This window comes from Brienomyrus brachyistius, chromosome 4 (genome assembly GCF_023856365.1).
Source record: "Brienomyrus brachyistius isolate T26 chromosome 4, BBRACH_0.4, whole genome shotgun sequence".
NCBI lineage: Eukaryota > Metazoa > Chordata > Actinopteri > Osteoglossiformes > Mormyridae > Brienomyrus > Brienomyrus brachyistius.
The window spans coordinates 31,849,188-31,871,019 of NC_064536.1; the positions used below are offsets into that span (position 1 = coordinate 31,849,188).

The 21,832-nt window shown below is 45.3% G+C and overlaps 2 protein-coding genes across 5 annotated transcripts in view; both read right to left on the bottom strand.

The window, feature by feature from the left end:
- LOC125739877 (ribonuclease inhibitor-like) overlaps positions 1-21,832 on the bottom strand; it is an 84,494-nt gene that overhangs the window by 20,377 nt on the left and 42,285 nt on the right. The window lies entirely within an intron of this gene.
- Positions 5,217-17,608, bottom strand: LOC125740332 (tripartite motif-containing protein 16-like). 4 transcript variants are annotated; one of them, XR_007397562.1, is made up of 7 exons: positions 16,983-17,607; positions 14,191-14,286; positions 13,400-13,633; positions 13,069-13,228; positions 12,628-12,687; positions 7,566-8,171; positions 5,217-5,234 (listed from the first exon to the last, which is right to left on the bottom strand). XR_007397562.1 is itself a non-coding variant. In XM_049011308.1 (6 exons), exons 1-6 carry the CDS (start codon positions 17,571-17,573, stop codon positions 7,639-7,641), a joined length of 1,674 nt encoding a protein of 557 aa, XP_048867265.1. In that variant the 5' UTR covers positions 17,574-17,607; the 3' UTR covers positions 7,466-7,638. The 4 variants fall into 4 exon arrangements, 3 of the variants coding, with proteins under 3 accessions (XP_048867265.1, XP_048867266.1, XP_048867268.1); XM_049011308.1 differs by lacking the exon at positions 5,217-5,234 and having other exon boundaries at positions 7,466-8,171; XM_049011309.1 differs by lacking the exons at positions 5,217-5,234; positions 7,566-8,171 and adding an exon at positions 10,243-11,613 and having other exon boundaries at positions 16,983-17,608.

The following is a 21,832-nucleotide window of genomic DNA, read 5'->3' on the forward strand; positions in this document are numbered from 1 at the left end:
AAAACTGTTGGAAAACCATTTCAGGTGACTACCTCTTGAAGCTCATCAAGAGAATGCCAAGAGTGTGCAAAGCAGTCATCAGAGCAAAGGGTGGCTATTTTGAAGAAACTAGAACATAAAACATGTTTTCAGTTATTTCACCTTTTTTTGTTAAGTACATAACTCCACATGTGTTCATTCATAGTTTTGATGCCTTCAGTGAGAATCTACCAATGTAAGTGGTCATGAAAATAAAGAAAACACATTGAATGAGAAGGTGTGTCCAAACTTTTGGCCTGTACTGTATGTATATATTTATGTAAGCAGGCTTTTTAGCGACATTATAAATAATATCTCTCTTCTGTAGCAAAGCATTTTTAAAGGGCTCCCTGTGTCCTAGATAACCCAAACTCCACTTTTGTTCGATAAGTTCAGTTCAGTAAGAGAGCACAAAGACGCGTCCCAATTCCTTTGTGAAGATAAGTTTACAATTACAGTTACAATTACAATTACAGATGACAGAATGTTTTTTAAAGGCATGTGAACCACAGTGAACTCCGGCTTCTCTGCTGCAATGCATTATGGGTGCAAAGTAGTCCCAGTCGAAAAATCCAAAGCTATTAAAACCTGTGTCTAAAGATAAACGCAGATCAGCCTCCTGGATTAAACCGGGCCTGCAGGGCGTCTCGGGCTCACCCCCTGAAAGGGTGGATTCGGGCAGACTCTAGAGGTGTGTCCTGGGGGGGCCCAGCGACAGCAGACTGTCAACTGTCCACAGGCTGCCCCCGGGGGCTGGGGTCCGGAGAGACCACTAATGCCTGGACTTTTTTCTTTTTAGCAGTCAGCTCCTCCAGCTGCATCTGATTCAATTTCTTTATAAGCTTTCTTCCTCACGCTCTTTAGCAGAGTCCTCCTCCTCTCTGTACAAGTCAATAACATGGTCCCACAACTTGCCTTAGCCTGGTTCTCACTGGCTTAGGGAGCACGTCCTGCAGTGCCCTCCGGTACAGACCTCTGAATGCCGGATTCTGCAGGTCCTGCTCTGTCTCAGTGCGCCACCGCTTTTCTTGAGCTTGCAGATAGGCAGCTGGGCTCTCCCCCTCCTTTATGGGCTCCACCTTCATTTCATCCACACTCAGCCATGGAGGAAACATTAGTTGCAGCTGGTGCTGAAGGTTACCATGGTAACTATCAAACTGGCATGCATCATTTACAGGAGTTCCTCTCTACATTCCATCAACAGCCTGAACGTGACCCTGAACCGCCTTTATGTCCTCTATCACAAGGAGCCGTCCCATAGTTTCCCCTCAAATGCTTTTATCCACTTTCTGGCCCCTTCTGCCAAAACTGGGAGTCTGGCCCTCCAGATGCTGTCCTGCCCACGGCACATACTGTGTCTGTGGTTCCTTTACCATCAGTGGGAGCATCGAAGTGTGCCTGGTGGGGGGCCTCACAGCCCTCCTGCTTCTCATTACTCTATGATCTACATTATCCTCCTCTATAATTAGCAAGTCCTCGGGTGAATTTGCATCCCCGCTCATACTTGTGTGGAAGAAAAATGGAGATCTGAGACTGTGTACAGACTTTCGGTGGCTGAATGCGTGTACAGTCAAAGATGCACACCCACTTCCCCACCAAGAAGATTGTCTCCCCGCATTAGGCGGCAATGTGTTTTTTAGCATGATGGACTTAACCTCAGGATTCTATAATATTCCCCTTCATGAAGATGATAAAAAGTATACCGCTTTTGCTTCTCCTGTTGGCCTGCACGAGTATAATCGACTCTCCCAAGGTCTATCCAACAGCCCTGCCAGTTTCATGAGAATGATGATGAAGATTTTTGGTGATCAGAAGTTCATGAGCATACTGTGCTATCTAGATGATCTCATGTCATTTGCTCTAACTGAAGATGAGGCTTTAGAAAGACTTGAGATGATTTTTCAGAGGCTGCGTGCAAACAATCTGAAACTCGCGCCGAAGAAATATTTCCTCCTCCGACACTCTGTACGGTTCCTTGGACATGTCATAGACAGTAAAAGAATTTCTACTGACCCGTCTGAAATGGAAGCCATCACGAATGTGGTCAAGGTGGATCTAATGAAAGCTGATGGGCTGACCCCTGACGCCAAGAAGATTCAGTCGTTTTTAGGGCTGGTAATGTGGTATCAGCGTTTCTTTGAGAACTGTTCCACCATAGCCAAGCCACTTTTTAATCTCACAGCTGGGTGTAAACAGGTGAGAGCACACAGAGGGGGCAAGAGAAGAAAGGTTCCTGTGTCCAGACAATTGATCGCAACTGATTGGACCCCTGACTGCGAGCAGGCCTTGCATAAACTTAAAGATGCTCTTCTTGCTAATATTGTACTGGCACACCCTGACTTCTCCAGACCTTTTATTTTAGCCACTAATGCTTCTTCAGATGGCCTGGGCACTGTCTTATCACAGGTTGTGCCAGGAGAAGACTGTGCCGCCCTATAGCCAAGTAAGACTTGGAGTAAAGCCCAGAGCAAGTATCCTACTCACCGCCTCAAGTTTTTTGCTTTGAAGTGGGCAGTCTGTGAAAAATTCAGTCATTGACTGAAGGGACACAAATTCACGGCATGGACGGATAACAATCCGCTGACCCATATCCTTACAAAGCCCAGGTTGGACGCTTGCGAGCAACTCTGGGTGGCTAAGCTTGCGGCCTATGAGTTTGATGTGAAATATGTCCCTGGAAGTAAGAACATTGTAGCTGATGCGCTGAGCCGGATTCCTTTTGCTACAAATAAAGTGAGTCACAGACTTATTCATGAGCCTTACTCTGCCCTCCTGTCCATCTCAGAACATCTGCCTGTCCCTGAATTACAGGATGTGTTTCGTCAGTTTTCAGCCTGTCAAGCATCTCAACTCATCGGTGTGTCCAGGAGGTCACACGATCACCACTCTGCTGTTGCCTCAGTGTCTGCTGTGGAAGTTGCTGCAGTTATGAGTGGTCACACAGACTGGGAAACTGCTGCCCGAGTGAGAGCTGTCCCATTGGCCAGCCATATTAAGAGTCTCACTGACATCGGTCATAATTCATTGCCATCCTTCTCAGCACTTGAGCTCCGAGATAGAGAACATGGTGATGCTGACCTTTGTAGGAATTATTAGCTCAGGTAAATTTTAATATCTCCACCAATATGTTTTGAAATTAATTAACTTTTAATTAATTATTATTTGATGCTGATTAGTAACCAATTGTTATGCCGAATGGTCGGCTCCTCCAAACTCAATGGCGAATCCCCGTGAGTCTGTTAATGTGAGACTTAAATGGGATTCATTAATAACCCGTATCGCTTAATAACCTGGGTTAGTAGGCTCGTCCAGCGAGCTGGGTCACCAGGTAATGTAAACGATCGGTAGCGAAGCTCCCCTCACGGCCAATGAGAGAGAGTCTCGCGATATTTCAGACGAGTTTGAGGTTTCAGAGCGTAGTAGCCAGATCGCACAGAGGCAGGGACTATTGTGAGCACTCAATGACGGAGGCTGAAGTTGTGTAAAAAGACATGCATTTATTCCTACAACTAACATAAGACAGACATTACACCTAACAAACAATAAACATGAAATAACGGAAAAGACACAAACGATGTAATCATGAAAATGCAGTGACCAGATTTAAAATGATTAACCTAAAAAGGGAAAACTGTTCTGCAAAGCAAGCAGTTTGTAGGAATATAAACCTAAAGGAATATAGCAGGAGAATAGGACAGTTTAGGTTGTTAGAAAGGAAAGGAAGTTGGTTTACTTGGATGCAGGAAAGAGGGAGGTCTTTGCAGTTGGTTGCAGTGGCTGATGAGCTGATGGGTGATGGCTCTCATGGAGGCGCGGTGTTTGCAGCGGTTGTTGGAGTGGAGTCCCTCCGGTTCTTTCTTCTGGTGAAGCTTGGGCTGAGTTGCAGTTCTTTGGGTCTTCACCGACGGGCTTTTTAAGAACGCTGCTTGTTTCTCCTTTTCTTCCCTGTTTCTTCTTTTCTCTCCTCTGATTTTTCTCCGCTGCTTTTTCTGAGGTGCCAGGTTTTATAGCATAAGGTTCGTGATTAGGAGTGACCAGGAATTCGAGTCCTGGACCAATGGCTGACCATCCATTTGGCGGGCTTCGGAAGGGGGTCGGTATCAGTCCTTTTGGGATTTATGACCAGACTGACTTCTCTGGTAATGGTGATTTTCATTAGGCTGGTGTAACTTTTGATATGTCCACTTTTGTGGTAACCATTGACCAGATTTGGAAACTGGAGTGATTTTCCTTCGGTTTGATACCAAACATGCCGTACCAGCCTAGCAGTTCACACCAAATACCATCTGTGATGATTATTTAATGATTACTTATATTATGCTATTATGTTATGTTCTATTACTCACACCAGTATATGGTACAGGTGGTTTAGGTTGTACCTCAACAGATATTACCCTTTATACAGACATTATATGACATATTCTCATGTCATAAGCACATCTTACCCTTAGATAGGCATGGTAGAATACAAAGATCAGATAAGGGTTGCCGAGGAATGTGGCAAAGAAAAGGGGGGGGAGAAGGTTTGTCAAACAAAGAAAAAGAATCTCCAAAAGTTAAGACACATTCGAACATAACCTGTACATATCTGTATATTAAGACTAGTAGTCAAGAGTAAATACATATACAGATATACAAAAGCCAAACTTAAAAGAAACTTTCTTTGGGGTGTTGGTCTGTTCGGTGAGTGGTATGTAAGGCAGGACGTCGGGGGATGGGGTTGTGTGCCAAGTCGAGGGGCCCCTGTCCCTGGGGATCCACTCTGCTATCTGTAGGTCGTTAAAGCTTTGGGCAATAAAAGTTGGAGTGCTGGCCTCCCTGGTTATCTATGTGTGTGGGGTCACAAACCCCCCTTTGGGGCCTAGGTCGATGTGTGCCTTCTCGTACCAGGGTAGGCCTTGTCTCAGGCCACCTGGAATTTAAGCTTTGTGATATGTGCATGTGTGATCCTACACCTTACCCGTGTTATTTTTTATGTTGGGCGAAAACAACGAACGTCCAGCCGTGAACGTGCACAGGAGACCTGGACCACACTAATACTTCTAAAACAATGGCAGAAGTTGTCTTTAATGGATGAGATCTTATACAGAGTAGCTAAAGATCCGGCTACTGGGAAGAAGAAATTTCAGTACGTCGTACCTCAGTCCCTTAGGTCTGATGTCCTTCGAGGCTGCCACGAGGATGCTGGACACGAGGGTCAGCTTCGAACACTGCACCTGGTCAAGCAGAGGTTTTACTGGGCCAGCATGGAGAGGGACGTTGGAGACCATGTGAAGTGTTGCACCAGATGTGTGGTGAGCAAAACACCAGAGCCAGAGGGCCGTGCTCCTCTTGAGAGCGTTAAAGCAACTGCGCCCCTTCAGTTAGTCTGCATTGATTTCTGGACAGCAGAGGATGCAAAGAACAGAACTGTTGATGTCTTGGTGGTGACTGATCACTACACAAAACTGTCCCATGCATTCTGCTGCTCAGATCAGAGAAACAGGTGGCTCGGAAGCTGTGGGACAATTTTTTCTGTTTCTACGGCTTTCCCGAGCGCATTCACTTGGACCTGGGGAACTTTGAGAATGAATTGATCGCTGCCCTATTCCACATCTCAGGGGTGAAGAAATCACACACGACTGCCTATCACCCTATGGGCAATGGCCTTGCTGAGCGGTTTAACCGCACTCTTGGTAACATGATCAGGGCACTCCCCCATAGAGAGAAACAGTCTTGGTCGCAGATGTTGCATACCCTGGCTTTTATGTATAACTGCACTGTCCATGAAACAACCGGCTTCCCCCCATTCTATCTGATGTTTGGTCGTGTCCCACGCTTCCCAGTGGATGTCTTGTTTACGTCTGTACTGAGGGAGGATGGTGAGGTTGCATAGCCTAAGGTTGTGGATTCCCTCCTGAAAGACCTCCAGGAGGCGATGCTTCTTGTTGAAAAGAATACAAGTAGAGAGCAGAAACATCAAGCTCAAGTCTACAACCGGCAGGTAAAGGGTGGCCAGATTGTATGTGGTGAGCGAGTGCTGCTTGCTAACAAGGGAGAGAGGGGCCGAAAGAAGTTAGCAGACCGGTGGGAAAACAGTGTTTACACTGTGACTGACACTGATCCGAAGACACACATCTACAAAATTCTCAATCCAGTTACTGGACAGACTAAAGTAGTTCATTGTAACATGCTCGTGACATGATGTTTCCCTCTGACAGAGACAGGTTTCTGTAATTTTCTCCCTGTCGTGGTTGACGCAGGAAGTGAAAGTTTCTCTTTGGATTCCTCCTGCGGTGTTGAGTGTGATGACACCAATTTTTCCTTCAACCAGCACACAGAGTGCGTAGACAGGGTTGCCCGCACAAATGCATGGATTTCTCAGATTCCTGTTGAAGAGCCTAGCGTTGAGAGCCCTGACAGTGTCCTCCATTCAAAGACTCCAGAAATGGCTGAACTAACTGCTGACAATACTTCTGTGATCAACAGTGCTGAAGTTGTCAGTGCAGTGCCTGGTCAGGAGATTTGTGCTTCCGACACGAGTGACAATGGAGTTGCCTATACTTGTCTGGGCTCCTCTGTACCGCACACACACACAGAGACCCTGCATTCCCCTGTCTCTACAGAGGCCCATGACACTCATACACATAGGTCTAGAGTGGGTAGAATTATTCAACCCATAAATAGACTAATTTATAATATGTCTGCCCAGAAAACTCTGGCTGCTGGCACCAGCAAATAGACTCAGGAAGTGGGCAAGTTCAGTTTTTGGTGTAAGAACAGTTGGTTAAAGTATACTCGATCTTTTCTATTTTCCTGGTTTCTTTTTTCTTTTTTGTCAGTGGCCTGATGGTTTAGTGGTGTTTCATGTGGTATTTTTTTTTGTACATTCTGATACTGAGTTGAATGTGTGAAGTGTAATTGGCACTTGATAGGTCATCTTTGTAGGGTTTGTATCACCCTCATGAGCTCTTAGATGAACAATCTTCTGGTTGACGGAGGTATATCATGTGATACGTGGATATGCCTGTTTCAATTCAAGACCATTTGTAATGTGTATATTGTATCATAATACACATAATATATTGTGTAACAGTTGTTTTTGTACCTGAACATTTTTCTGCCGTGAATGTTTACTCGTTACTGGGATGTCTGATGCGGGAGTGTGGGTGAATGCCTTTTTTGTGCAAGTGGAATTAAGAAGGGGAGAATGTAACAGTGGGCATTTTGTTATTTCCACTTGCACTCCTGTGTGAACCTAAGCTTTTTGCATACACTGACCTCTAGTGGTATCAGGTAGAACTGCTTGGCTCTCTCAGTTTTGGAGATTAAGCCAGCGCATTGCTGATATATCTCGAGCTGTGCTACCCCGCGGAATCCCAACTTTCTGCTGTTTGTGCCAGGAGAATAAAATGGCTGCACATTACACATTAACAGACAACATAGAACAAAAGTCATTTTGCATGGGTTTAGCAAACTGAACAAACATTCATTGAGTTCTGTCTAACATACGTCACACTTCAGACAGAGTGAAAAGGGATATACTGGTTATAAAACAGAGATTTTACCTTTTCCCCATAGAGAAGCAGTGACGTGTGACACTCTGATAAGGTTAAAATGATTCCTCCAGCACACAGTGAGCTATCCCAGCATGCATAGCGACACAGGGGAGTTTGGATAAACATAAAACCCTGGATAAAGGGGTTCAGTGAATGAGGAGGTGAAGCTGTACAGGAGGGTCAGTTTATCAGAGGAGACTCTGTAGAAGGACAGAGTACCAGCCGCCCAGTCCAGATACACTCCTACTCTGCGGGAGCCTGAGATCTTTATGGATGTAACAGCCGGTTTATTATTGTGACAGACAGAGTAACTGTCAGGAGAGCAGCACAGCATCCATGACTTGTCATTGAATCCAAGCACACAGTCATCACTGTCTCCTTTCCTCCCGATTCCTTTATAAGTCACTCCTATCCAGGCATCATCTCCACTCCACTCAGCCTCCCAGTAACAGCGACCAGTCAGACTCTCTCTGCACAGAACTTGCTCCCAGCAGTCAAATCTCTCTGGATGATCAGGATATGGCTGCTCTGCCCCCCATGTCACCTTCCTGTTCCCCTCTGACAGAGACAGGTTTCTGTGTGCTTTGTTGGGGTCCAGCGTCAGCTGGCAGGAGTCTGTAGGCAAGAGGAAGAGCGATTAATCCCATGACAAAGCCCAGCATCTCCATCATTATCACTGTCACACACACCTCACACACTCACTAACACAGAACTCGCTCCAATACACACATTTTATTCCCAATATACTCATGTAGCTACCCGAGTCTGCGGCGGTCCGGCTGCCCCCTAAGCTGTGAGACACGCCGCGCTGAGAGACACGCTGGGGACCCAACTGCACTTTAGCCTGCACTCAATTATTCTGTACGATACAGAAAATATAAAAAAGAAGCAGGAATTCCATCCATCCATCCATTTTCCAAACCGCTTATCCTATTGGGTCGCGGGGGGTCCGGAACCTATCCCGGAAGTAATGGGCACGAGGCAGGGAACAACCCAGGATGGGGGGCCAGCCCATCGCAGGGCACACTCACACACCAGTCACTCACACATGCACTCCTATGGGCAATTCAGCGACGCCAAATAGCCTCAGCATGTTTTTGGACTGTGGGGGGAAACCGGAGTACCCGGAGGAAACCCCACGACGACATGGGGAGAACATGCAAACTCCACACACATGTGACCCAGGCGGAGACTCGAACCCGGGTCCCAGAGGTGTGAGGCAGCAGTGCTAACCACTGCACCACCATGCCACCCCAAGCAGGAATTCAAGTATGTGAAATACCTCAGGAAATGTCGGACGCCGCGCGACGCCGGCGGGAAGAAGCTGCGCGTGCTAAATTAATAGCCTTAATTACAGGTGAATAAAATTACAAACAGCATTCATCAGACATGTTAATCATAAACTTATATGACAAAGATTACCACCAGTTTGTCTTTACATCACAATATGAACTTTTTTTAAACCACATTGGACACACACCTCCCTCCAGCAGCGCGCCAACGCGACTCTCCCAACTATGGGGCGCCGTTTGTAAAGGTAGCAAACATTTTTGTACTTGCCACTTTTTCAATATTTAGTGCAATTTTCTGACATTTAGCTAGAAGTCAATGGTGTTGTGGATCATCGGGTTTTTTTGCTGTGTAAATTATGTTCAAAATTGTTCATCATATGTAAATATAAATGGTATGTCTATATATAAATATTAAATGTAAATGTTAAATATAAATGTTAATTGTTATTAAAGTCTGCAAACACATGAATACGCATTTACTGTATATGTATGTAACAGTTTTACCTTAAATTGCTTGCAGGGTTTGCAAACTACCCCAACCCTCGTGAAAAGCATCTGTGTTGTTTAAAGTGGACGCCAGCGTCCGCGGAGGAGGACGATGACGTAAAACGCATCATAAAAGTACCAGTCTGACCACCAACGTGTTTTCTGTGTTGATTCCGGCTGCGTCTGTGCGCCTACATGAGGATACGCGACACATGCGCGAGGTGCAGTACCAACAGAAATTGGGGTGGCAGTATGGTCACGTTTTGTCACTGGACATTGTATTTATATACGGTACAGATAGTATATAAGATATAATGTAGTATATATTATGTATAATCTCTCAGGGTATATATAATATATAATGTCAGGGTCTGCTCCGGGGCCTCCTCCTGGTTGGACATGCCCTGAAACACCTCCCCATTGAGCCGTCCAGATGGCATCCTAGACAGATGTCCGAACCATCAACTGACTCCTTTCAATGCGGAGGAACAGCGGCTCTACTTTGATCCCGGATGTCTGAGCTCCTCACCCTCTCTAAGGCTGAGCCCAGACACCCTGCTGAGGAAACTCATTTCTGCTGCTTGTATTCACAGTCTCATTTTTTCGGTCATTACCCAGAGCTCATGACCATAGGTGAGGGTAGGAACGTAGATCAACTGGTAAATCGAAAGCTTTGCCTTCCAGCTCAGTTCCCTCTTTTTCCAAATTGCTGCACTGTGAACAAAACCCTGAGAACAAAGTCTAAGTCAAAGTGAACTTCATTGCCATCTGCACCATATATAAGTATACAGAGAGATGGAATGGCGAAGCTCAGGGCCCACAGTGTAAACATAAACTCACAATATAACAAACAAGAAAATACAATGTGCAAAGGACTTACAGGATAGTGCACTTTAGTACAACAAACAAACAAACAAACAAATTTATTTTTGTATAGCGCAGTATCACGACATAACATCGTCTCAAAGCGCTTTACAGCATCCTCACCCAAAGCCCCCAGTGAGCAAGCCAAAGGCAACAGTGGCAAGGAAAAACTCCCAAGAAGGAAGAAACCTTGGGAGGGACCAGACTCAAAGGGGGAGCCCATCCTCCAGGGGCCGGCAGGGGGAGTCAAATAGGAGAGACGGCTAAGTGCCAAGTCACACTGTCCAAATCATAAGATGTGAAAGATGACACAGGCCGAACAGCCAGCTAGTAAGGGGTATACATTGTGCAATATTGGGTAATGTGCAATATTGTTAGAACTGTATTAAATTTATAAATTTTTTATGCAATCAGTTAGACCTGAATTCACCATCATGTACATTGTAACAGCATGAGTTCACAGTGTAAAACAGTGTATGATAATAGTTGTAATAACAGTAACACGTCTAACATTTCTAAAAGCCGAAAATAGGAATAGAAGCAGAATAATGGAGCAGACAGAGAATAATGGGGATTCTTCTTATTGTCCCCATGTCAGAGTGACAAAGTGTTAAGTGCAGTGCAGCGCTTAAGGGTCAGTCTGTGGCCTTTAGTTGTAAGGTAAGGGGGGGTTGAGGCAGTGATGAGGCAGAGTGAGGGATCCTGGGGGGCAGCATGGTGTTGAGGAGCCTGACAGCCTGGGGGTAAAAACTGCCACGCAGCCTGGCAGACCCGGCTCTGATGCTGCAGTATCTTCTCTCAGGTGGCTGGAGTGTGAAATGACCATGTGAGGGATGTGATGGGTCCTGCACAATGCTGCAGGCCTTGCGGACACTGCGTTTGCAAAAAGCGGCTTTTAGGGAAGGGAGAGGCATCCCATAATGTTCTCTGCTGTCTTCACTGCTCTCTGCAGGCACTTGTGGTCAGATTTGTTGCAGCTGCCACACCAGATGGTGATGCAGTTAGTCAGAACACTGCCGATGGTGCCTCTATAGAACATGGTGAGGATGGGAGGGGAAGGTTTGCTTATTTCAGCCGCCTCAGGAAGTTTAGTCTTTGCTGGACTTTCTTGAATAAGGAGCTGGTGTTTTTTGTCCATGTAAGTTCCTCAGTTATGTCCACACCGAGGAACTTGGTTTGTCCTTACACTCTCCACAGCAGCACCATTGAAGCTGAGTAAGCTGTGGGCAGGATGTGTCCTTCTGAAGTCCACAATTATCTCCTTTGCCATGTCAACATTGAGATCGTTGTCTCTGCACCTTGTGGACAGCCTTTCCAACTCTTCTCTGTATACTGATTCATCTTCTCTGTTTATCAGGCCCACCACTGTCGTATCATCTGATGATGTGGTTGGTGTTGTGCGTGGCTGTGAAGACCTGGATCAACAAGGTGAGGAGCAGAGGACTAAGCACACAGCCTTGCGGAGCTCCGGTGCTCATCGTGATGGTGTAGGAGGTGTTGCAGCCCATACATACTGACTGGGGTCTCTCTGTCAGGAAATCCAAGATCTAGTTGCAGAGAGTGGTGTTCAAGCTTATCCTCTCAGTTCCACAATCAGCTTTTGAGGGATGTACTGAAGGCAGAGCTGAAGTCTATGAATAACAGTCTGACATATGTGACTCTCTTATCCAAATGTGTCTCTTATCCAAATATATCAGGGAAAGGTGATGGACAGAGGCTATGGTGTCCCCAATAGACCTATTGGACAGGTATGCAAATTGGAGAGGGTCTAGAGAGGTAGGAAGATTGGTCTTTATGTATTACTGCCATGACCAGCCTTTCAAAGCACTTTATGATGATTGACCTGAGTGATATGGGGCAGTAGTCATTCAGGCTAGTCACTGACAGCTTCTACAACACTGGGTTGATTGTGGTTGATGTGAAGCATGCTGGCACAGACCACTGGCTTAAAGAGGTGTTGAAAATGTTTGTGAGGACACCAGCCAGGTGGTCAGTGCATTCTCTCAACACACAGCCGGATATGTTGCCAGGTCGTCTATATGTTACCGGTTCATCTATCACTGGACATCACAACCCCAAAGTTCCCAGGTACAAAAAAAGAAAGGGTACTTTGGGTACTGGAACTTTTTGGTACTGGTATTTAACTGGAAGTAAATTGAAAAAACTAGAAAGTACCAAAAGTACCATACCTGGTACAGTGGAAAAACACCCTGAATAAACTTGCTTTGCTTCGCATTGCATTGCAACTGGATTCAAAGGTTACTGACAAAAACAGCTCATGTAAATGTGAAAGACCAGGAGGCAGCGGGTGAGAGAAAGAGAAGCTCCACTAGCAGAAGGAAACGAAACACAATAAAACACAATAAAACACAATAAAACACACTCCACCTCATACAGGGAGAGAGAAGCGAGTGTGTGAACAGACTCACATTGTAAGAATTCCGATCTGGTCGTGGGCACTAATACTGGTAGGATGGTGTCTTTGGTAACTAGAAGGAGACAGAGAGAAACAGGTATGTGAGTAAAAGGAATTTATTTGTGGGAGATGGACGTCACTCACTGTGGAGACATCAGCAGTAGATTATTATCATTATGAGGGACAATAACAGGCATTTTTAACAAACTGCAAATCTTGGTAAGTTACACACAATACAGATTTTTGGATTCTGTAATGGAGAAGAAACATGAATCATGTGATCTTTGTTTTGCAGCCTGTAGAATTTAGAGCTCACAGGGTTTCATAAAGATTTAGTCGTATTGGAAACAGAAACTGACTTGGTCACCCCAACGTGAGGCTGACTGTACTGCACACTCTCTCTGCATGGTGTATAATAACCAGAACAGACTGAAAAATGCTTTTATTTATCAACCTGTATGATGGGTCTCTGCCATTTTCTTTTCGCAAACATTCTCCAGTTGATCCTTCAGCTCAGAAACCACCTTCCTCATATTCTCAAAAGAGCAGCGTGGACTGACGGAGATTCTGGGTCCAAATCCAGCTTCAGGGGTGACAGGAAGACCCTGGTACCTCTACAGACACACAGTCTGATTAAACAGCTTCATCAAAACAAATGTGTATGGGGATCTAATGAACAGGACCATTAACATCTGACCAATGACAGACTAGCTGAAATACAAATGAGAACATGCATCCATTTGAATACTCTGGTTTTCTTATTGCCAAAGTAGCTGTTCTGTTACCTGGAGGAAATGGATGTGATCCTCTGTGTGTGAAAGCTGCTCCAACACAGAGTGTCTCCTCTTCAGTTCATCAATATCCTGCTTCAGTCTCTTCATGTCTCCTTCAGTCTGGCTCACTACAGCCTTCTCCTGATCTCTAATCAGCTTTGTCACCTCAGAGCGTCTTCTCTCAATAAAGCGGATCATTGCAGTGAAGATCCTCTCGCTGTCCTCCACGGCTGACTTTGCTGAGCTCTGTTGGTGACACAGGGAGCAGAGGATGGTAAATTACAATTGGCCCCTTTTGAGACTCCAGAGAGCCTCATTGTACAATAGAGATGTGAGCTGACAGGAGGTATAGAAACAGCACAGGGCTGGGGTTTGGAGCGTCACCATGCTGGATGCCTCTGGTACTGAAACCCAGCCAGCACTGATTGGAAATGATCACTCATTAAGCTCATACACTGTCAGCTGCAGGGATTTGGCAGAGACTGGTGGCTGTATGGGGCAGGTTGATAGGTTACTTTCTTGGTGTTTATTTGCATTATGCTGGGTTGTGAAAAGCTGCATTTTTTACCAAATGGGCCTTTTATGGTATTTTTCTAAATAAATATGGTACTACTGCTGCAACACTTGGTTAAACTCTGTTATCTAGCAACTTTGCTGCATAAAATCACTGATCCAGAATAACCCACAGAAGCAATAATTTGATTAATCCCCACAAGTCTGTAGATTTGCAATCTGTCGTATCTGAGAAACGATTTATTATGATCATAAGCCATCTGTTATCTTCTCCTCAGGTTCATACTCACTGTGAATGAGGCCACAGCCTCTCTCAGCTCCTGCAGCTCCTTCTCTCTCATCTGAATTCTCTGCTGAAATTCCCTCTGTGTTTCAACCATTTGTTTCTACAAATAGGAAACAAGATGACAAAACAAGTTTCTTTCATTAGCTGAGATCGTATTATTAATCATCCTGTCCAGGGTGGATCCCAGCCTTGGGCCCTATGCTGCCTGGGAAAGGATCCAGGTGCTCCCCTTGATCCTGACCTAGATAAACAGTTAGGAGATGGATGGATGGATGGATGGATGGATGGATATTCATAAATGATTTATTGACTGTAGGTAGGATAAACTGGACATAGACCCTTTGATCCTGTTTCCACCTGGTATTAACATGCGTCTTGGGTGATCCAGTCAGAAGTGGACAGCAATAATTACAGATGTGAAGGCACCCAGGACACATTGAAGATGCACTGAGATCCGATCACTGAAAATGCATTATAGTTTTCATACAAATTGCATCGTCCAACTTGATCAGTTATGTCAAATAATATACTAATGACTGTTTAATGAAAATTGCAACATTATTACAAAATACAATTAAAAAATTACACATAGAAAAGTGTTATGAAATATAATATCTTTTATGGAAATATTTAAAAATATAAGGACATGTTATTGAAATATTTATAAATTGGTTTATTAACCTTTAGATATGTTGATTTATTTTATTTTAGTATCACGACGTTCTGTACAAACATTTTAGGCAGTTTGTTTACCCTAAAATGTGCCAATAACTTCCGATTCCTTCTTGTCCTTCTTTTAATGTTCGGCAGATTCTGCATATGGAAGTTATTTACGTGCATATTTGAATTACTGCGGAAAGTGAGATACAATTACAGACGGTCAGTCGAGATGCATGTGGAGACGCATGTTAATACCAGGTGTGACCAGAGCCTTTGACTCACCACTGTTGCACTGAGCTCATAGTTTTGCATTTGTGGGTTTCCTGTCAGCTTAAACAGGGTTGGCCATTCTCATCTGACCTCTCTAATTAACTGTCACACCCGGCTTGTCCGATCCTCATGTGTGCCACGCCCTCTGATCATCCACGTGTGCTTCCCCGATCATGCCCAGCTGTTTCCTGTTATTTTCAGCTTGCCTTTTGTATTTAGTCCCCGTCTGAGTCCGTCTTCCCCAGACTTGTCATTAATGTTAGTTACTCTTAGTGTGTTGCCGTCTGCCCTGTCTTCCCGTTCCCTTATTAAACCCTCGTTTTCCCGTAATCCTGCCTACCTGCCTCATCCTTCCCCGCTTCCTGCTTGCCCATCCAATCCCCAATCCTGACATTAACAAGGTGTTTTAAAAATAACAACAATTGATACTGATCCCTGTGGGGAATTCCTCTTAACATCCCCCCCCCCCCCCCCGCTCTCTGTAGGTGAGGGTAAGCTGACTGCAAAGGGCAGCCACCCATAGCAGCACCCAGAGAGCTGGGGGTTAAGGGCCTTGCTCAGGGACCCCCAGATGTACAAAGGCCAGGCTTGAACTGACAATTCTCAGTAAACTCTACACACTGGAGTGTGTGAAATTAAAATCCCTGGACGGTGACTGTTTCTGAGGTGATGGAGCCGCTACTCTTATGCTGCGCTCAATTTACCTCAGAGCTGGGAATGACGTCACAGATGAATTTAAAAGACGTAAACAAGTCAGAAATCTTTTACAAAACCAGTGACCTGTTTCAAAAAGCTAGATTTCTTGTTTAGCCGGATAGCTTGTTGGATATAGTGTGTAGGGTCTGACAATGGGTCCAAGGATTCCATCCTGATACCTAATGGCAGTCAAGGTGTTGTTGTCTGGCCTGTAGAGGTCTGTGCGTCCCTCCATGGATATGCCTCCCCAGACCATCACTGACCCACCACCGAACCAGTCATGCTGAACAATATTACAGCATAATGCTCTCCACAGCTTTTCCAGACCCTTCCACGTCTGTCACATGTGCTCAGGCTCTCATCTGTGAAAAGCACAGTTCTGATATTCTATGGCAAATTCCAATCGAGCTCCATGGTGCCGGGCAGTGAGCACCGGGGCCACTAGAGGGCGTCGGGCCCTCAGGCCTCCCTCATTTCTGTTTCTGATTGTATGGTCAGAGATATTCACACCAACGGCTTGCTGGGGGTCATTATGTAGGGCTCTGGCAGTGCTTATCCTGTTCCTCCTTGCACAAAGGAGCAGATACGGGTCCTGCAGATGGGTTAAGGACCTTCTGTGGCCCTGTCCATCTCTCCTTGAGTATCTGCCTGTCTCCTCGAATCTCCTCCATGCCCTTGAGACTGTGCTGGAAGACACAGCTAACCTTCTGGCAATGGCACATATTGATACGCCATCCGGGAGGAGTTGGACTATCTGCACAACCTCTGTATGGTCCAGGTATCACCTCATGTTACCAGTAGTGACACTGACTGAAGCCAAATGCAAAACTAGCAAAAAAAAATAGTCAGAAAAGGTGAGGAGGGAAACATGTCAGTGGCCTCCAGCTGTTCATTCCTGTTTTGGGGGTCGTCTCATTGTTGCCCCTGTTATTAATTTCATTAACACCAAAGCAGCTGAAGCTGATTAACAACCCCCTCTGCTACTTACAGTAAAGGAGATTCAGTAGGAATTCAATCAGAACTTCTTAAACTTGCATTTTCAGTAAATTTTTCTTTCAATTTACCAAACCAGACTTGTTCTGAGTGTTTTGTAGTAATTATACTAACATGTTAAGACAAAAAACATTTTTATTTCAAATTAACTTTATTTAAGAGTGTTTCTGGCCTGACCTGTATCTCCGCCCTTCCTGCAGCAGCTGAGACTGTATCATGGCCTCTGTGTTCATCCAGCATACAGAGATAACAGATACACTGCTGGTCGGTACGGCAGTAGACCTCCAGGGGTTTGTCATGGTGGGAACAGACCTTGTCCTGCAGATGGCCAGTAGGATCAGTCTGCTTGTGCTTCTTAAAAGCTGGAGACTCATAGTGAGGCTGGAGGTGAGTTTCACAGTAAGAGGCCAGACAGACCAGGCAGGACTTGACAGCTTTGTGTTTTCTCCCAGTACAGACGTCACACTCCACATCTCCAGGTCCAGCGTAATGGTCAGCAGGAGTAGCTGCTTGTAGTCCAGTCTTCTTCAGTTTCTCCACCACTTCAGCCAGTATGGTGTTTCTGCCCAGAACAGGTCTGGGTATGAAGGTCTGTCTGCAGTGGGGGCAGCTGTAAACTCCAAAACGATCTTCCTCATCCCAGCAGCTCTTAATGCAGCTCAGACAGTAACTGTGTCCACAGTTGATAGTCACTGGATCCTTCAGTAGATCCAGACAGATTGGACAGCTGAACTGGTTCTGATCCACTGCAACACTGGCTTCTGCCATTTTACCACGAACACTGATATAATTCAGTTTCGTTTTCTCTCACTTCCTGCTTCTCAGGCTGCAGTAGGTGTGGTTTTGGACTGAGGCCAGACTGAGAAGAGCAGACTGGGCAAATACTGGAGTTATAGTTTATAACTAAAACAGTACATTATGCAAACTATACACACCACAGATATATATTTAGCTTTAATGAGAATATCTGTTACTGACATTGTTTTTCCACAAACAAGCTATAATCCTATTATTTAATTTTGTACAGTAGATAGAAATTATGTACAAAGGTATAAGAGAGCAGATCTACTGAGAATGAATTTCTGTGTCTGTTTAGAAATATGTTTGGGATCATGTGGTTTCAGGTGAAACATGCAGGGATGTGCAATTATAGACAGACTGTGTCAGGATTAGACAGAACAAGCTTTGACAAGCTCTGAACCACTAATTCACCAAACTGCATGATCTTGGACAGCAGAAGGAAACCTGAGGAAACCCACAGGAACACGGGGAGAACATGCAAGCAGTACATGCAGAACCAGGAGTGGGAGCCACACCCACAAGCCTTGAGGCGTGAAGTGAGAGCAGCTGGTCTGAAGTCCTGAAGGGAGCTGAAACGCCCTTTCTTTGGAACAGTGTGGAGCCGTCCTCCATTACTGCTTATCCTGTACAGGGGGGTGGGGAGCCTGGAGCCTGTCCCAGGTGGCACAGGGCGGGGGACACGATGGATAGGATACTAGTTCATAGCAGAGCACAAACTCACACATACAGACTCACACTAAGAGCAGCTTAGAGATCCCAATCGGCTGATCGCAGTTTCATGTTCTCCAAAGTAGGAGGAGAAAGCCCACATTGGAAGAACATGCAAACTTCACACATACAGCAGGAGGGACAGGAAACAAGCCAAGAGACAGAGGTTACACCCCGAGACCCCACACCCCCCCACAATCACACATACTGTTAGGATTTATTTAAAAGTTACATTTTAATGCTACAAAATTATGACTGACTATGAACTTCATATTCCAGAACTGTGTTGGAATTTATGCTGACTTTAAGAATGTTACCTTACAGGATTTACCTGTTTCTGTGCCCTGTACCTACAGTAAGGTGTGATCTCTGTTCCTTCAAAGCAGACATACTCACTCACATACGATTACATTTCTAGTACTTAGCAGATACTGTTACCGAAAGTGGTGAACAAGTGAGGCAAACATGACACTGCAAACATGCCGCTGTCAAGGTGCTGACTGGGCACTAGTGCAGCTAGGCTGGTATTTCTGGGCTCCACAGACATCACTGGCGGTTGGTGTCGTGGTCACCGGGACGAAAGACTCATGCAGCAGGTATTTGTCATGCAACAAACAGGGACTTATTGGGATCAGGATGGGAGGCTATGGAACAGGCAACACATAAGGCACAACATCAGTGATCGAACTGGGGAACACAGGACCAGGAAGTACTTAAATACAGGACTAATGATGGAAGAGACTGGAGGCAGCTGGGAGTGTTTAACACGAGGGCTGGAATGAGACGTGAGACCAACAAGCACCAAACATGGCCTGTGAGAGTCATATCAGGGAGGTGGCAGGACATTCAGTTCAACTCAATTTATTTTTATATAGCGCCTTTCACAACAAAGTCGTCCCAAAGCACTTCACACGGATGTGTTGTGATACATTACATCACTAAAAAGAGTAATACACAACGGGAAAAAGGAAGGAGAGAAATTAAATAAAGTCAGATAGCAGAGGAGGAGATGAACCAGAAACTTCCAAGCAAGTAAAAAAATTCCTCTGGGGGTCCATGGTCAACTGGCTGCCCACCCCCCCTGGGCATAATAATATTACTGAAAACAGAAAAGAGTGGACTTGCTTGCTAACAGTTAAGTATAAGGTGTGATTAAGGATCAAGACAAAGTCCATGAATGAGTCTGTTCTCTACACTGGCCTGTGTAGGATGGGCCTTATTTGGTCATTTGTGTGCATTTAGTCCACTTGAAAACTTTACCTCTGCGAACTTACTTACCAGCAACTTATTGTGTGTGTGTGTATATATATAGTGACTGACAATCTCTTCCATTCTATTTATGCCTCGAATCTATTTACTTGGAAATATTCTGTGCATCTGCCGGCACCTTCCAAACTAAATCTCATTTATCCCTCCCATCTATGACTTTAGTTAAGGCAGTTTCATTGCTGTGTCCCAGGCAGAAGCCTGACTGGAAACAATCCAGTATGTTGTGTCTCTCCATCTATAAATGAATGTAACCTTGGGCTGCAAGGTTACGTAGCCCCGACTACGCCACCCGAGGCCCTGCCCCCCAGAACTTCAAATTAACCCCACGACTTCCACTTGTAGTTACATTTGCATGAACACACAGAGACGCATATCCCAGAATTAAAACAATTTATTATCACAATACTTAAAAAGAACCTTCCCAGCCAGTAAACAATTACCAGCATATGACACCACTAAAACAGACAAATGGGGTTGAGAGCAAAACCCAGGTGCTGGTGGTCCAATACTATAATCACGCCTTAACGCCTTAGTCAGCCAGGGAAGGTGCTTACCTGGAGAAAGAAAAAGTAAGGGGAGACACCACACACATACACCCCGAGGGCACTGTAAGGGACCAAGCAGTAAGGCGACAAACACAGGAACTTAAAGAAATAGGGCTTTATTGACCCCCAAAATACAAACAATCACAAACTCAAAACCTTAATATTGGGCCCATAAAAGAGGTCAACGAAACATAACATTACAAAGCAAAACAGCAACTGAAGCAAACTGACCTTCTTAATAAGGAAACATGAGGGAACATATATACCGGTTTGGCCAAACCAATTCACACACAAAAGGGATAAACCAAATAAGCACTACATATGCCTAACCAAAGCAAAACAGAACTAAACCCCAATTCCCCCTCTTGCCATGGCAGCACATGGTTCGCGCCAATTCCAGGGGTTGTCCTTTAAGCCACACCTTTATACTGAATAAGACCATCCCCCACAAGCAAAGTAATTACAAACCAAAATATTAAACAATCACTACACACACACACACAACCCTACAATATCAGAATATATACCCACATACACTACACCTAATCCCAAAGACAATACAATAATTCATAGGTCTTATGCAAAATATATGCTATAATGCAAAAACACATACAAATACTGACCCCAGGTCTTACTGTGTTGCTGGAGCCATCACAGCACACATATCCAAGTGGGAGTTAACATCAAAATCACAGCAAACCACATTCTGGAGTTAATATCTCTCATTCACCCCACATTCACTCCATGCAGTGCAAGAACACAGCCTCCAACCCCCAAACCCCAGCACCACATTCACTGGCTCTATGCCGTAAATGGGGAAGAGAATAAATTACCCTCCAGACCTCCTACTATACCAGCCAGCACCCAGTTAGCCCCGGTAACCACACCCCCCCTTATTCACAACTATGCCAGTACAACGCACATAATCTTACAAACCAAACAAAATCAAAACAGGCAAAACAGCAGTGACCATCTCCTGAGCGTCAGCATAAACCCGGACACACTCGTCGCCCCGAACCCAGCCTTACGGCGCAGCCCGGACACGAAACCAACCGCTCACCACCATTTCAAGCTTAGTGGGGATTGGGTCTAGTGGACAAGTAGTTGGTTTGATCTTAATTATAATAGTTGAAATGACAGTACTCCCCCGCCAACCCCCCCACCCCACCAAAAGCACGCCTTCCAGCCATGAAGTCCACGGGGATCAGACAATAGGGCTGGAACCAGACTGGACACTGAACTAGACAGGGGACGACAGAAGAGATGCTGGACAGGACAGGACCAGACAAGACTAGACAGAACACTAGACAGAGAGCAACACCAGACACAAGAGCAGTTGCAAGACATCACTAAGGACATGGAGCGGATAAAGGAAAAGCTAGGAACCACAGGTACAGCAGTCCTGTCAGACCCCAAAACAGGACGGATAGGTGGAGGGTCAACAAGAACAGGGACACAGGATGCACAAGACAAGGAGAGATACAGGCGGGACAGAGCAACAAGACAAACACTGAGTCACAAAAAGGAATAACATGGGGCATCCAGGGAAGCTAGGCGAAGACTCGGGGCTGGGGACCCTCCTAGGCCCCTTTCCAGGTGAGGCTGAACTCCGCCGAATCACAGGACCAGAGGGTCTGGGAGGGCCAGCAGGGCTGGAGGACGTGAGGGGTTAGGGGGCGATGAGAGAACCGCAGAGCAGTAGAG

Excerpts from the sequence above, each read along its gene's own strand:
- LOC125740332 (XM_049011308.1), bottom strand. The coding sequence starts at position 17,573 with ATGGCAGAAGCCAGTGTTGCAGTGGATCAGAACCAGTTCAGCTGTCCA. Across the intron at positions 13,229-13,399 it reads ATCACATCCATTTCCTCCAG|AGGTACCAGGGTCTTCCTGT; the intron begins GTAACAGAACAG and ends GTGTGTCTGTAG. Across the intron at positions 12,688-13,068 it reads GGCAGAGACCCATCATACAG|TTACCAAAGACACCATCCTA; the intron begins GTTGATAAATAA and ends GTCTCCTTCTAG.